This window comes from Hemicordylus capensis, chromosome 10 (assembly GCF_027244095.1).
Source record: "Hemicordylus capensis ecotype Gifberg chromosome 10, rHemCap1.1.pri, whole genome shotgun sequence".
Classification (NCBI taxonomy): Eukaryota; Metazoa; Chordata; class Lepidosauria; order Squamata; family Cordylidae; genus Hemicordylus; species Hemicordylus capensis.
The window spans coordinates 6,673,133-6,687,146 of NC_069666.1; the positions used below are offsets into that span (position 1 = coordinate 6,673,133).

The 14,014-nt window shown below is 47.9% G+C and overlaps 1 protein-coding gene across 5 annotated transcripts in view; it reads left to right on the top strand.

Moving 5' to 3' along the window:
- Positions 1-14,014, top strand: part of PLEKHO2 (pleckstrin homology domain containing O2) — a 57,331-nt gene that overhangs the window by 16,783 nt on the left and 26,534 nt on the right. The window contains exon 1 of one of the 5 annotated variants that reach the window (XM_053271799.1): positions 10,319-10,735. The exons of the other annotated variants lie outside the window; for them this stretch is intronic. Within the exon in view, the coding sequence (XP_053127774.1) occupies positions 10,727-10,735 (9 nt within the window). The 5' untranslated portion in view covers positions 10,319-10,726. Of the gene's footprint in view, positions 1-10,318; positions 10,736-14,014 lie in introns of those variants that run through there. 5 annotated transcript variants of the gene reach the window in all.

Genomic DNA, 14,014 nt, shown 5'->3' on the forward strand with positions numbered 1-14,014 from the left:
CCATCGTGTTTCAAAAGCCTTGCCAAGAATAAAGCTTTCCCCCCCGAAAACCTCGTGGTGGGCACGGCACTCGATCTAGGGAGACGCCTTTTGAATGCTGCCAATCCAGTGACTTTCTGCAGTCACTGAAAGTTGCCATATATTTTTTCCTGCCTCTGTGCCCTTCAGCAGCTGTGAGACAGTCAGGAATCCAACAGGTAGAGCTCTCCCTATCACTGAGTGGTGGGGAGTTCTATAGCTGTTGGATTTCCTGGGGGATGTTTGCACCTCTTCAAGAGTTGGGGTATATAGTGTAGTGGCTAAGACCATGAACAGGGCAATCTTCAGAAAAAAAATCTCACCTAAGTTAATAACACTTATTATCTCAGTCTCAGTCACCCATCTGGGGAAATGAATGCTAGGACTGATTATTCCTTTATGAGGCCCTCTTCAGATCCCTTCACTGGCTTCCCAACCTCTTCCAAATCCTGCACAAATTCTTTTCAAGCAGTCCACAGCCTGGCCCACACTCCTCTCTTTGACATTCATTTGCCATTCTGTCCCTGTCTATAAGCTTGGCTACTGTGGGAACAGAGGGTTAAATATTCCCCCTCTTAGAAGCTAAGATTTCTTTAATCAAGTGACAGCCCTAATTTTCCTGCGATGGAGAATTCCCTAGGCCAACGCCATCAGCCATGACTAGCAAAAAAACCCAACCTCTTTTGTTTACTGGGCATTGCAACACCGGGCTACTGATGTAAGGCACTTTTGGACACTGGGAATGGGCCAAAAATCATCACCACCATGTTTATATGTCTTTTCCCAGTAGAAGCGTCCCATCTCATCCCATCAAGTACCACCACTTTCATGAATACATTCAGGTTGGCCTTTCAGGATGACTTCCAGCAGAAAGTCAAAAGATCCTGCTTTGAGTCACAGAGCCATGGAGATGCTAATGTGACATTGTTGGTGCATCTCTGATTAGACACAGGAAGATGGAGCTGTTGGGTGGAGATTTAATCAAATCATAGTAATAATTTTTACGTGCACATTGGCTTAACCTTGTTTAGTGAGGTTAACAGCATTTATTGCCTGCGTTACGAGCAGAAATACAGATGATGGTTTGAGACAACCTAGACAGTCTGGATGCTTTATGGTCCCCCTGCTTACGCCAGCACCACCGGAGGGTTGGAGAACAGGGTGTGGAGAGAAGATCCTGAAAACTGGATCTAATCCACGAGCCAGGCCCACACATTTCGGCCATCAATACCATCTTAGGGGACAAATGCTTGGAGTGATTTTTGGCAACGTCTAAAACACATTTAACATTTCTTAAGATGGAAAATAGGCGTTCCAGTGCATTGGCCTTTCGCACCAACTATCCTAATGACCACTAGGGGCATTGGGAGTAGAGGTAGTTAGTGAGGGTCCCCTTACCTGTCCTTGCTTTGCCTCTACTTGATCCCTGCCTTGACTCCTCAGGTATTTCCTGTAGCAAGTCAGTTCAACTTCCTTTCTCCTTGGAGAGCAGATGGGAGCATCTCTCTCTCCCCGCTCCTATTCACTCTGTAGCTCATAGTTAGGATAGGTCTTTCCTATCTCAGATGTATTTAACCTAATAAATCCTATTTACTTTACTATAATCTCCATGCTTGTTCTGGACTTAACTGCAACAATCAGGCTCTGCACTACTTTGTAACTGGAGTGGGCAGCTTCCTCTTGGTGCTTGGCTAAACAATCACAAATGACAACATTATTACCCCTTCTTCATCTGTACCCTCAAACTATTAGGGTAAAATTGCAGTCATTTTTGCACAGAAGCAGGCGTTAGGGTCAGGGTGAGGGCAGCAATGAACATACTTTCTCCATGGAGTAATCTTTGGAGGACATTCCTGCCAATTTCTATGTCCTATTCCTCTACATCATGTATAATATGTTATCGTAGTTTTTGTGCATTTTTAAACCATTTAAAAGTCTTTAAAGCACCATTGCAAATCTGGCCGCTGCAGGCCTGATGGTCAGGACAATAAAAGCATGAGAACGCACAGAAAGCTGAAAGGATTGCAATGGTATTGCCTCTTTTCCATCTCTAGGGGTGTAGAGCTTGTCAAACATCACAGTGAGCATTTGTCCCCACCAGATGGCACTGACCACCCCAGGGGGCTCATGTACTATCAAGCTAGATCCATGCATCTGCTGCAGCCGTGATTTCCACAGTGAGAGTTTCGTCTGGTGCAAAAAGCTTTCCCCGTATTTGCTGACACACGGCTCTTCAGACACAGAGTGTTATTACATTACTCTGGTTATGACTATTCTGTTTCTCATGCCCTTCCCTTGACTGGATAGGATTCTGTTCCTCATCTCAGTGAGGAATACAACTTCTCCTGTCCTCCTTCAATGTCACGCGAACAAGCCAAGTGCTTGTTCAGCCAAGGGCTAAATTAGCTCTCAGTTATACCTGCCCAACTCTATGGAAAGATGCCTCTACATAAATACTATTAGGCTGGGCGGGTGGGGGTGGTGTGGGGGACACATGCAAGATGAGATGGCAACTTCTGCAGCTAAAAAACTAAAGATGCTTCTCTGATGCGCATTGCTTGCTTCAATGAGCACTGATAGCTTGGGCTGCAAAGAGGATGGGTATCTATGGCTGTTGCTTCTGAGCTGTGGGCCTTGATGTCCAGGTTCATCCCTCCAGGAAAGGGGCAGAAAGAGCTGTAGGTGAATGCAGAGGTTGGCTAATGGGGAATATGCCAACCCAGAGAAACAGCTCCTTCTGTACCAATTGCAGTTTCCAGCCTATGAACAAAGGCAGCCCAGCACAGAGCTCATTGCAGTAGTCAAGCCTAGATGTTACGAGGGCGCTTTCCAGATTAAACTCTGCAGCAGTGTCACTATGGATCTGCAGACTGTGCTTCCGTAGGTACTTCCTATGTTGGGGCACCACAGTCCCTGCGCTAACAACAAGGTGCCGTTCACATTTCCAATGCCTTATTTCAGTTTTGTTATAGACAATAGCTGTATTTTCCCGTTGTAGGAGTTTTGAGACTCTGGGGATCGTTTTCAATACAATCCTGACAAGTTAAAGCATTTTACCCTGGTTGTAGCGTGTAATCTGGAAAGCACCCAACATGTGCACTACTGTTATAACACTGGCCGGATAACCCTTGCACAGGAAGCTGGAATCCTTGTGTTATTGATTGATTGACTGATTTGATTTGTATACCGCCCTTCCAAAATGGCTCAGGGATATATGTTGGTGGTATATGTTCTTTGGGGGCATACCTTTGGTTCCTCAGGAAACAAGACAGGCACCTCAGGCACCAGCAGGATGGCCAGATACCCCTTACTGTCACCACCAGAGCAGTGATTTAGGATCCTTGCAGGCTTTGTAACAGTGCCTTGTGGAATCCAGAGTTGTGGTATGCAAGGACAAGACTGTGGAGTTGAATCAGGAATATTAATGGTTTAATAAGATAGACATTTACAGGAAGGCAAGTGCAGTCTGCTGCCTTCAGTGCTCTTGCTGCTGGCTGTTAGCCCCTCCTCTACTCCAGGACTGGAATACAAGTGACTAAAGGCCCATTCAAAAGCTGGCCCGGAGCAAGGGATGGATTAACCAAACACACCACATGCCTCTGCCTAACCCCTAACTCTGCTCATATTCCTTGCAAAGCTTGCAAGAAGCCACCTCCAGCCTCAGAGGCAAGACGCCTCTAGATACCAGTTGCGGGGGAGTGTCACCAGGAGAGAGGGGATGCCCTCACATCTTGCCTGTGGGCTTCCCAGAGGCAGCTGGTGGGCCACTGTGGGAAACAGGATGCTGGGCTGGATGGGCCTTGGGCCTGATCCAGCAGGGCTGTTCTTATGTAAGCACAAGCAGAGAAGAGGCAGATAGCAACCTCCCCTTCTTCCTGCGCTCCCATGCAATTTTAGAACTTGCAAGGGTCACTTTTCAAAGAGGGCTGGCCCCCACTAGAGGCATGGGGCAAGGCAGCTTTTGGGCCCTCTCCTCAAGTGCCACAACACCTGCAAAGAATTCTGGGGTTTCCAGAATGGGCAGAGTTGTGACATCACTGCGTCCCATCTTGTGACATCACTGCCTTTGCGTCGCAGGGGCAGCATGTGACCCTGCCCCCCTGAGAAGCTATCGAGGACCCCACCATGACTAGTGGCAAATTTGCGATGGGGCTACCTCTCTGCTTGAAATCCTCTCCACCCATTTTGAAAGGTAGGGTCTCGCTTTTATTCCTCAGCAAAGCTACCACCATTCTTCCCAGCCATTGACTTCCTGTGTGAATCAAGGGTGATGTGTGGGTCACTAGACTCCTGATCTGCCCCCAGACCGAGGAGGTGATGGGAGGAGCTCCCTGACCCAAATCTGTGGTGCAGAAACCTTCTCTTTCCCCATATAACTTTAAACTTTGTTCTACCCAAATACCACCCAAATCAGTTTCCATTTAGGGAAGCGATCTCCAGCTCACCCTCACATGATTTCCTTTATCTAACCAGTATAGAGAAATAATAAAAATGACAGGACAGGACCAGTCAGCTGTGATATTTGAGGCTTTGCGGATGATGTCAGAGAAATACTAATTTGCAGACGATGCACCCCAAAAAAGAACCAAACCCTATTTTTAATCCAAAAGGCGAAGAGTCTTTTCCTGTTGCCTGGGTACAGAAGCAACTTTCCTTGGGCCTACTTCCTTATATGCGCCCACTGTTGCTATTCATGTTTTTCCTGCATCACATGTAGCTTCACCCATAGATTTGTGCAGGCTGGTGTCAGTATTGTGTCCATGGCTGAGGTTTCTTTCATCTGGTTTGCTCTAGTGCTTCCAGCTCACCTGTTTAGGATTACCTGCAGCCTAGCTGGCAGCTAGGAGGACCCTTATCAGACCTCCTGGAAAATCTCACCAGGCTCTGCATCATGTGCTGTGACAGTTAAGTGGAGCCTCCAGATTCAGGAGCAGTATAGCTCTGAATCCAGCAGACAAACCACAGGGAAAGTGCACCTCTTTCCTGCCCTGATTGTGAGTTTCCATGTATCTACTTGGATACCGATGGAAACAGGACACTGAACTAAATGGACCTGGTTCAATCCAGCAGATTACACAAGAACATAGGAAGCTGCCATATACCAAGTCAAAGCATTGGTCCATTTAGTTTGGTATTGTCTACACCAGGGTTTCCCAACCGGTTGTACTCCAGATGTTGATGAACTACATCAACCCCAGCTGTACTCCAGATGTTGATGAACTACATCACCCCCAGCTACAATTTATTGTGTCTGGGGATGATGGGAGTTGTAGTTCAGCAACATCTGGAGTACAACCAGTTGGGAACCTCTGGTCTACACTGACTGGCAATGGCTCTCCAAGGTTTCAGGCAGGAGTCTTTCCCAGCCTTACCTGGAGATGTTGGCAGGAATTGAACCTGCAGCCTTCTGCATGCAAAACAGGTGCTCTACCACTGAGCAATGGCCTCATCCCCAATATAAATTGTCATCAGGTAATGGAGGCATCCAACTGAACTTTTCTTGTGTTCTTAATAATAGGAGCATAGGAGCCTGCCTTATACCGAGTCTGGCCATTGGTTATTCTTGCTCAGGATTGTCTACAATGACTGGCAGCAGCCTTAAGGTTTCAGGAAGGAGTCTTTCCTAGCCCTACCTGGAGACGCCAGGGATTGAACTTGGGACCTTCTGCATGCAGAGTGGATGCTCTACCACTGAGTTACAGAATACAGACCCAACCAGTGGCAGAGGGAGGCCATCAGTGGCCTGGGTTCAGCCCGCCGCCGCAACCCCCTGTGGTATGCCAGCTATACCATGGCCCCCACGTCTGGTGTCAGGCTGGAGCTCGAGGCATGGCCCCGAAGTGTGGTGGCCCGGGTTCTTTGAACCCCTTCGTGCAATGGTGGTTCCGCCCCTTCGGCCCAACCCCTGACCACATTTGTCTGTTTAGCTGCTTGACTCCAGTGGGACAGATTGCTTGCTTGGTAAAGACTCTGGCCTGTATAGTTTGTCAGTTCCATTCACCCCAAACAGAGGAAAGTGGCCCGCTGGTGTAGAATATGCGTTAACCTCACTTGTCACACATACGTGCAGGCGAAATCTATTCTCAGCAGTTGCAGTGACATGTGTGCAGCTCAACATACCCCTGCTCACTGAGCAAAGAGGCACCTTTTAATGTGGTGATTTCCTTTATTGAGCAGGGGGAGAGTAACTGGCCCTGTCCACCCCCAGCACAGCACCCCTCCAGTGACTGTTGCTGGTGTCTATCTTATGTTTCTTTTTAGATTGTGAGCCCTTTGAGGACCGGGATCCATCTTATTTATTTATTATTTCTCTGTGTAAACCGCCCTGAGCCATTTTTGGAAGGGTAGTATAGAAATCAAATAAATAAATAAAATAATAGATAAACAAAATAACATACTCTCAGTTCAGACTGATGAATATTTTCCAGGAAAGACAATTGCATTGGCCAACACCCTCTTTTTTTCCTTTCTTTTTTTTGTTGTTGTTGTTACTCACCCATGATTTCCTCCAGCTGTGTTGCTTTAAAGTTAAGGCAATATGTGTTGAAATATTTAGGACAGAGTGGTTTTCTCTTTTCCTTTTGGTCCCATTATGGCTACAGATAATCCCCCCTCCCCCTGAAAACTGAAAACCACGATTGCTTGCGGTGTGTTTGAAACTATTGAACATGTCCTCCTTCACTGCCTGTTCTGTAGAGACATATGAAACACCCTCATTCTCCCATTTCTGGACAGGTCAACAGGACACTCAGGCCAACATTACATCTCCATGTTACTCTCAGACTGTAATCCATCTATAACATTCAATGTTGCCAAGTTCTGTGCGGCAGCATGCAGAATTTGCTGGGCCCTGACCGCCAGCAAGAACTTCTTCAATTATTCACCTCAGTTTATCATCATCAATAGCAGATTTTAGCATAGTGGCAATTTATAGTTTATAGCATGTATCTTTCAACACCATTTTGTAGATGCTTTTGTCTGCTTTTAATATCACATGTTAAATGCTTCTTTTACCTTGTGCTGGTCTGAGACCATAATAGCAATAGCAATAGCACTTACATTTATATACCGCTCTATAGCCGGAGCTCTCTAAGCGGTTTACAATGATTTAGCATATTGCCCCCAACATTCTGGGTACTCATTTTACCGACCTCGGAAGGATGGAAGGCTGAGTCAACCTTGAGCCCCTGGTCAGGATCGAACTTGCAACCTTCTGGTTACAGGGTGGCAGTTTTACCACTGCGCCACCAGGGGCTCTTTATAATAATAAAGGTTGATTGACTGCAGTGAGTACATAATAAAGGTTGATTGACTGCAGTGAGTACACACTCATTTGGATCACAGGATGAAAGACCATTGGAATCAATGGGACAAGTTAGACTGGAATAATATAAGTCCCATTTCTGTTTTCCCCAGCCTACTATTTATTATTTATGTATTTATTACATTTGTACACCGCCCCAAACTTTCGTCTCTGGGTGGTTAACAATAGTATACAACAAGTTAAAATATATACAAAAACTTAAAACAATTTAACAATTTAAAAATCATCTACGATTTAAAACCTTAAAATTTTAAAGAACAGAAAACACTTGGGTGAAGAGGTGGGTTTTGAAATGCTTTCTAAAAATGGTCAGAGATGGGGAGGATCGTATCTCAGTGGGGAGCGCATTCCACAGTCTCGGGGCAGCAACCAAGAAAGCCCATCCTGTAAAGTACTATAAGGGTGGTCGAAGGGATCGCAGTGCCTGAGCTAAGATGCAGAATGCTGCATTGTCACCTTGACCCAAATGGGGGCTGACCCCCTTTCAAAACTGACGTTTACATGCGTCAAAAGTGCATGGGGGACAGGGAGGAGGGCAGGTGGCCCGGCAGGTGACCAGCAGACTCTTTTCCTTGTGCTTCTTGTGAGTTTTGCAAAGTGTGTAAAGAATGGTGCCCCTTACAAAGCTTGCAAGAGTCTGATCAGTCCCAAAGAGCTGCTCTGATGGCAATGGGGGGGGGGGAGGGAATCTTGATGCCCCAATAATCTGCCACCCAAGGCAACTGTCTCACTTTGCCTCACCAAAGGGCCGCCCCTGCCCACTATTACTTCTGGTCCAACAGCTTTTGCTTTTAAACAGAACCTCCATGTTCAGAGGCAGTATACCGCAGAATGTCAAATGCTGGGACAAGGGCTGTTGCCTTCACGACAAAATGATATAGAGGATCCATGTCAGCCGATAATAGCCCCCAAACCCAGAACAAAAGCAGCTGCGGAATAGGCCATTTATTCTGATGCATTTCGATAAACATCTTTCCCAGGGAATATCTAAACAATTCATTCCACAGCTGCTTTTGTTTTGGTTTCTGTTGCCTTCATGCCCCGTCTGTAGGTTGCCAGCTGACCACTCTTGGAAACAAGATACTGGGCCTCGTTGGAGCCTTGCCCAGCAGGTCTCTTTTGTTCTTAAGGCTTTCTCAGAACTGCTTTCCTTATTGTATCTGGGTGCAGATATATGAGTGCAAAACAGACAGGCAACTGGAGGCCGTGTGTTCACGTATCTAGAATGTGGCCCATTTCCCACCATGGCTGAGGGAAGCAGTCTGAGAAGCAGCCGGCTAAGATGCAGGAGTTGTGCACGTCCCCGAAAGTGATTGGTGTGGTTCAGTGATTCAGTTCTGCTTTTTTGCCTAATGGCTCAGTGGGGAAATGCTTGGCTAACAAGCAGAAGGTGACTGGTTCGAATCCCCGCTGGTACTATATCTGGCAGCAGCGATATAGGAAGATGGTGAAAGGCATCATCTCATACTGCGTGGGAGGAGGCAATGGTCAACCCCTCCTGTATTCTACCAAAGACAACCACAGGGCTCTGTGGGCACCAGGAGTCGAAATCGACTTGACAGCACACTTTACTTTACCAAACGTTTAGGCTGGCTATGGACCTAGAAGGAAGCTCTGCTGTGTTCATTCAAATCTGGATTTAATGTGTGTTACCAACATTAGCATGATTGTGTGAACCCACGCCTTATCTTTATATTTTTAGATTGTGAGCCCTTTGGGGACAGGGAGCCATCCTATTTATTCTTTATCTATGTAAACTGCTTTGGGAAATGAAAAGTGGTATATAAATATTAGTAGCAGCAGTACTAGTAGCATTTGTTTGTAAACAGAAGAACAGCCCTGCTGGATCAGGCCCAAGGAAGCCCATCTAGTCCAGCATCCTGTTTCACACCGTGGCCCACCAGATGCCTCTGAGAAGCCCACAAGCAAGAGGCGAGGGCATGCCCTCTCTCCTGCGGTTGCTCCCCTGCAATTGGAATTGTTTGAGAGGCATTGTGCCTCTGAGGCTGGAGGTGGCCCACAGCCACCAGACTGGGAGCCACTGATAGACCTGTCCTCCATGAATTTGTCTAAGTCCCTTTTAAAGCCCTCCAAGCTAGTGGCCATCACCACATCCCATGGCAACGGGTGCATTAGTAGGAAAAATGAGGAGGGGCCCAGAAGGGGCAAAGTGCACCTACCTACCTACCTTATTTATTTATTTCTATTTATCATATTTATATACTGCTGCCTGATATCTCTCTCTAGGCGGGGCACATCATCCAAATTACAATATAAAATAAAGTCACAACAGGGAACACACGTTCACCGAATAAAAACAGTTAACAACAATTCCAAACAATTTCCAAGAATAAAAGCACCAACCCGTTTAAAACTGGTTTTAATGAAAAGCCTGAGAAGACAGCGGAGTCCTCCGGCTCAGGCCTCAAGACACTGATGATGGGAGAGCCAGCTGTGACCCACCTATGACATTCCTGAAACAGAATTGCGGGGCGGGGGGACGACTCCCCCGCCCCCCAGCTCCCCTTGGCAGAGAAAAACTGGAGCGGTGTGTGTGTGTGTGTGTGTGGCGGGGGGGGGGGTGCCGCTACGGATCTGTGGCATCCCTCTGAGTAAACAGGCGGAGGCTTGCACTGCACAAATCGGCCCAGTGGAAGTTTGTAAGAGAGGGACTTTCTGTGGCACAGATGATGATGATGAAGAATAGGCAGGCAGATCCTGACTGAGCCCAGGAGGGGCTAGAGCCTCCAGCGCACCCCGGGGGCCTCTTCGCGAGGAGACGCATGCAAGGCTCTCATCCCAGCTAGCGTTGCTGCAGCAGCAGCCACCGCCGGAGGAGAGGGAGGCGGAGGAGGAGGAGGAGGAGGAGGAGCGGGAGGCACGCCGCTTGCCCTGCTGCCTGCCTGCCTGCCTGCTTGCTTCCTTCTCCCCCCTCCTCCTCCTCCCTCCTCCTCCTGAGCTCTCAAGCGACCGGAAACCCAATATTTGCTGCTGCTGCTATTCTGCAAAGTTGTTTCGAAGCGGCAGCAGCAGCAGGAGGAGGCGGTGCCTGCAGGAGTGGCGGGCGGTTGCGCTGCTGACTGAGTCCCGAGACTTCTCCTCCTCCGCCGCCGCCTCTCTTCGCTGCAAAGCGGGGCTCCCTTCTCCAGCCTCAAGAAGCCCCCGGCATGCTTGATCCGCTGGCGGCAGCCTCTGCAGGGGCAAGGATGGAGCCGCAGCCCGGACAGAGGCTCCGGGGAGGGCAGAGGCGTTGAGGAGCCCTCTCCGAGGGAAGGAGCGCAGCGCCCGGCGCCGGGGTGCGTGTGCCGCCGACCCAGAGGGCGAGATCCGAGCTGCTTCTCTCCAAGAGGGGAGACCTCTCCTTTCCTCTCCTCGCACCCCGCCATGGAAGATGTGAGTAATGTGTTGGCAAGAGGCAGGGGGACTTTTAGGGACTGGTGTGCACTTTGGAGAGAAAGGAGGGAGGGGGCAGATTTGGGGAGGAGGGATGAAAGGAACTTTCCTCTTCTTTGGGTTGTTTTTAAAAAGCCAAGTTTCCAGTCCTCTGGGTCTGTTTATGTTGCAATTCAGAGCCCCCCCCCCCTTTTCTTCTCCTTCTTCTTTTTCTTTCTGCATATTCCAGCCCAGAAATTTCGCTTTGCAGATCTTACTGGGCAGAAGTTTGTAAGCCTCACCTTTGAAAAGAGGATGGAAAGTTCTGTTCTGTTCTGTTTTCAAAGTTTTTTTGTGTTTTTTTTTTGAGGAAGGGAAGATTGTGGGGAGATGGAGAGGGGATTCTGAATCCTCCACCCCTCCCTCCCTTCCTGCCAAGATTGCTGCTGAAAGAAATGAAACAGAGGGAGCACTCAGAGAAGACTTTAAAAAAAAAAGTTTGTTTTCTTTTTGGCATTGGATGGCATTTGGCCTGGGAAGCGGATAGGCATAGCTTGCTTTATTGATAGATGTTGAAGCTGGTAAATAAGGAGAGAGAGAGAGAGAGAGAGAGCTTATTTCAGAGTTCTCTTTGGAAAGAGCTCCAAATGACTTCCTCTGCAGTGGTGAAAGCTCCGAAGTTGAGGTTGCCAACACTTCTGACTGGCTGTGCTCCTCTGCCTTGAGCAGACAGTTTAGAAGGTTATCCTTCTTCCTTCCCTGAAGTGATCGAGGGGAAAATGTCACCAGTTTAATTTCTGAGTGTAGGCTGCTGTTGAAAATGGGCCAGTTAAAAGACGAAAAATAAAAAGTCCGCCCTGTTAAAGACAGGCCTCAAGGCAGCTGTTATTTAACCGCACTGGGTAGGCACTGTGAGAAATGGTGCTAGGAAGCGCATTTGCTGGCGGTAGGGGTGTGTGTTTGTGTCCCCCATGTAGGGATTCTGTTCAGAGCGTTGTCTGCCACAGAGCAGAGAAGTTCCTTGCATCCACCCCCAGCACAGTTCCTCCAGTGACTGATGCTGGTGTCTGTTTTATATTTCTTTTAGATTGTAAGCACTTTGGGGACAGGGAACCATCTTATTTATTATTTCTCTGTGCAAACCGCCCCGAGCCATTTTTGGAAGGGTGGTATAGAAATTGAATAAATAAGAAGAAGAACAATGAGGCAAATCCTGGGAGGCGGTCTTGAAATATCAAAGGAGTTCCTAGCAGCAAGCAAGGAATTGTGACTTTATGCCCTGGAAAGTTGGAGGATCCGTGAGCTCACGCCCCATTCAGAGATCATGTGTACACAGGTGTCTGTGCACATGTACGTGGTTTTGTGTGAATGGCTCTATGTGCTTCATTTAAAAAGTAGACCAGGGTACTGCTGGCCCCCTGGAATGCAGGGTACAGATTGGAGATGTTTCCTTAGTAAGAACTGAGAGGCTGGGGGTGGGTGGGTTAGGCTGTGTGTAGAGCAGAGGGACTGACTCAGCCATGGGTTCAAGATCCACTGGCTTCACTCTTTGACAGCCATGTGGTGTAGTGGTTAGAGCAAAGGTGGGCAGACTCCAGCTGCTGCTGAACTACAACTTTCATCATCCCCAGCCCCAATTTATCGTGGTTGGTGATGATGGTAGCAGTGTTCCCTGTAACAGGGATTCTCGGATGTTGTTGACTACAACTCCCAGCATCCCCAGGTGCAGTGGCCTTTGGCTGGGGTTGATGGGATTTGTAGTCAACAACATCTGGGAATCCCCCCTGTTACAGGGAACATTGGATGGGTGTGGCAAATATATGCAGATTTAATTAAAATTCATACAAGTTAATTCGCAAAGACTAGTTTTCCTGGACAACAGTCCTAGGAATTCAGTCTTGGGGACTAGGAAGCCACCTTATACTGAGTCAGAGGACTGGTCCATTTAGCTCATTATTGTCTACACAGACTGGCAGTAGCTTCTCCAAGGTTGCAGGCAGGAGTCTCAGCCCTTTCTTGGAGATAGTACCAGGGAGGGATCTTGGAACCTTTCATATGTAAGCAGGCAGATGCTCTTCCCAGGGTGGCCCCGTCCCCTAAGGGGAACATCTTAGAGTGCTCACACATGTAGTCTCCCATTTGAATGCAAACCAGGGCGGACCCTGTTTAGCAAAGGGGGCATTCACACTTGCTACCCCAAGGCTAGCTCTCCTCCTGTCTTGAAGATACATCCATAAAAGTGGCTTGCCTTCAGAACCTGTTTCTTATTAACTTGTGGGCTGAAAGAAAGAGAAAGCAACTTTGGTCAGGTTTTTCCTTTCTGATGGGAGCTGGTCTTGCCTAATGACTAAGACAGGTTCTCACAGTTGAGAGTCCCCATATTAATGTTGGACCGCAGCTCCCCATCACACCCTGCCTCAGTGGCCGAAGGCAGGGGGCAATGGGCATTGTAGTCCATCAACCCTTGGGCTGTGTTTAGGAACCTTTGGGCTGAGGGGCTGAGTTGTGAATCAGGAGCGCTTTGGTTCAGATAAGTGGCCTTTAGCAAACTGCTTCCTCTCCGCTTCAGCCACAACGTGGGAATAACCGCTTACCTTACAGGATTATATCTTGCCATGATAGCACATGTGAAGCACTGTCACCAGTTGAAAGCACTATACAGAGACTAAGTATTATTATTTTTACAACTGGTCACCTGAAGGCAATTCCTACTCGCCCCAGGCGATCTGATGAGCTGCTATTTACGCGTTTGGTGTAATTAATTCAAAGGGCTGCTTGGAACCAAATGTGCAGCTTGTGGCATCTTGCAGGCCAGCTCTTCTGCGCTGATACTGCGACAATAGGATGTAGGTAAGAGAATCCAAAATATTAGGGAACTTGGAACCTTCTCCATGCAAACATGCAGATGCTTTCCCCAGAGCAGCTCCATCCCATGAGGGGAACATCTTACAGTGCTCACATGTAGTCTCCTATCCAAATGCAAACCAGGGCAGACCCTGCTTAACAGAGGGGACAATTCATGCCTGCTACCACAAGACCAGAGCCATCTAATGGCACAGTGGGGAAATGACTTGATTAGCAAGCCAGATGTTGCTGGTTCGAACCCTTACTGGTATGTTTCCTAGACTATGAGAAACACCTATATCACCTATAGCAGCAATATAGGAAGATGTTGAAAGGCATCATCTCATACTGCATGGGACGAGGCAATGGTAAACCCCTCCTGTATTTGACCAAGAAAAACACATGGCTCTGTCGTCGCCAGGAGTCAAAACCGACTGAATGGCACGCTTTACTTTA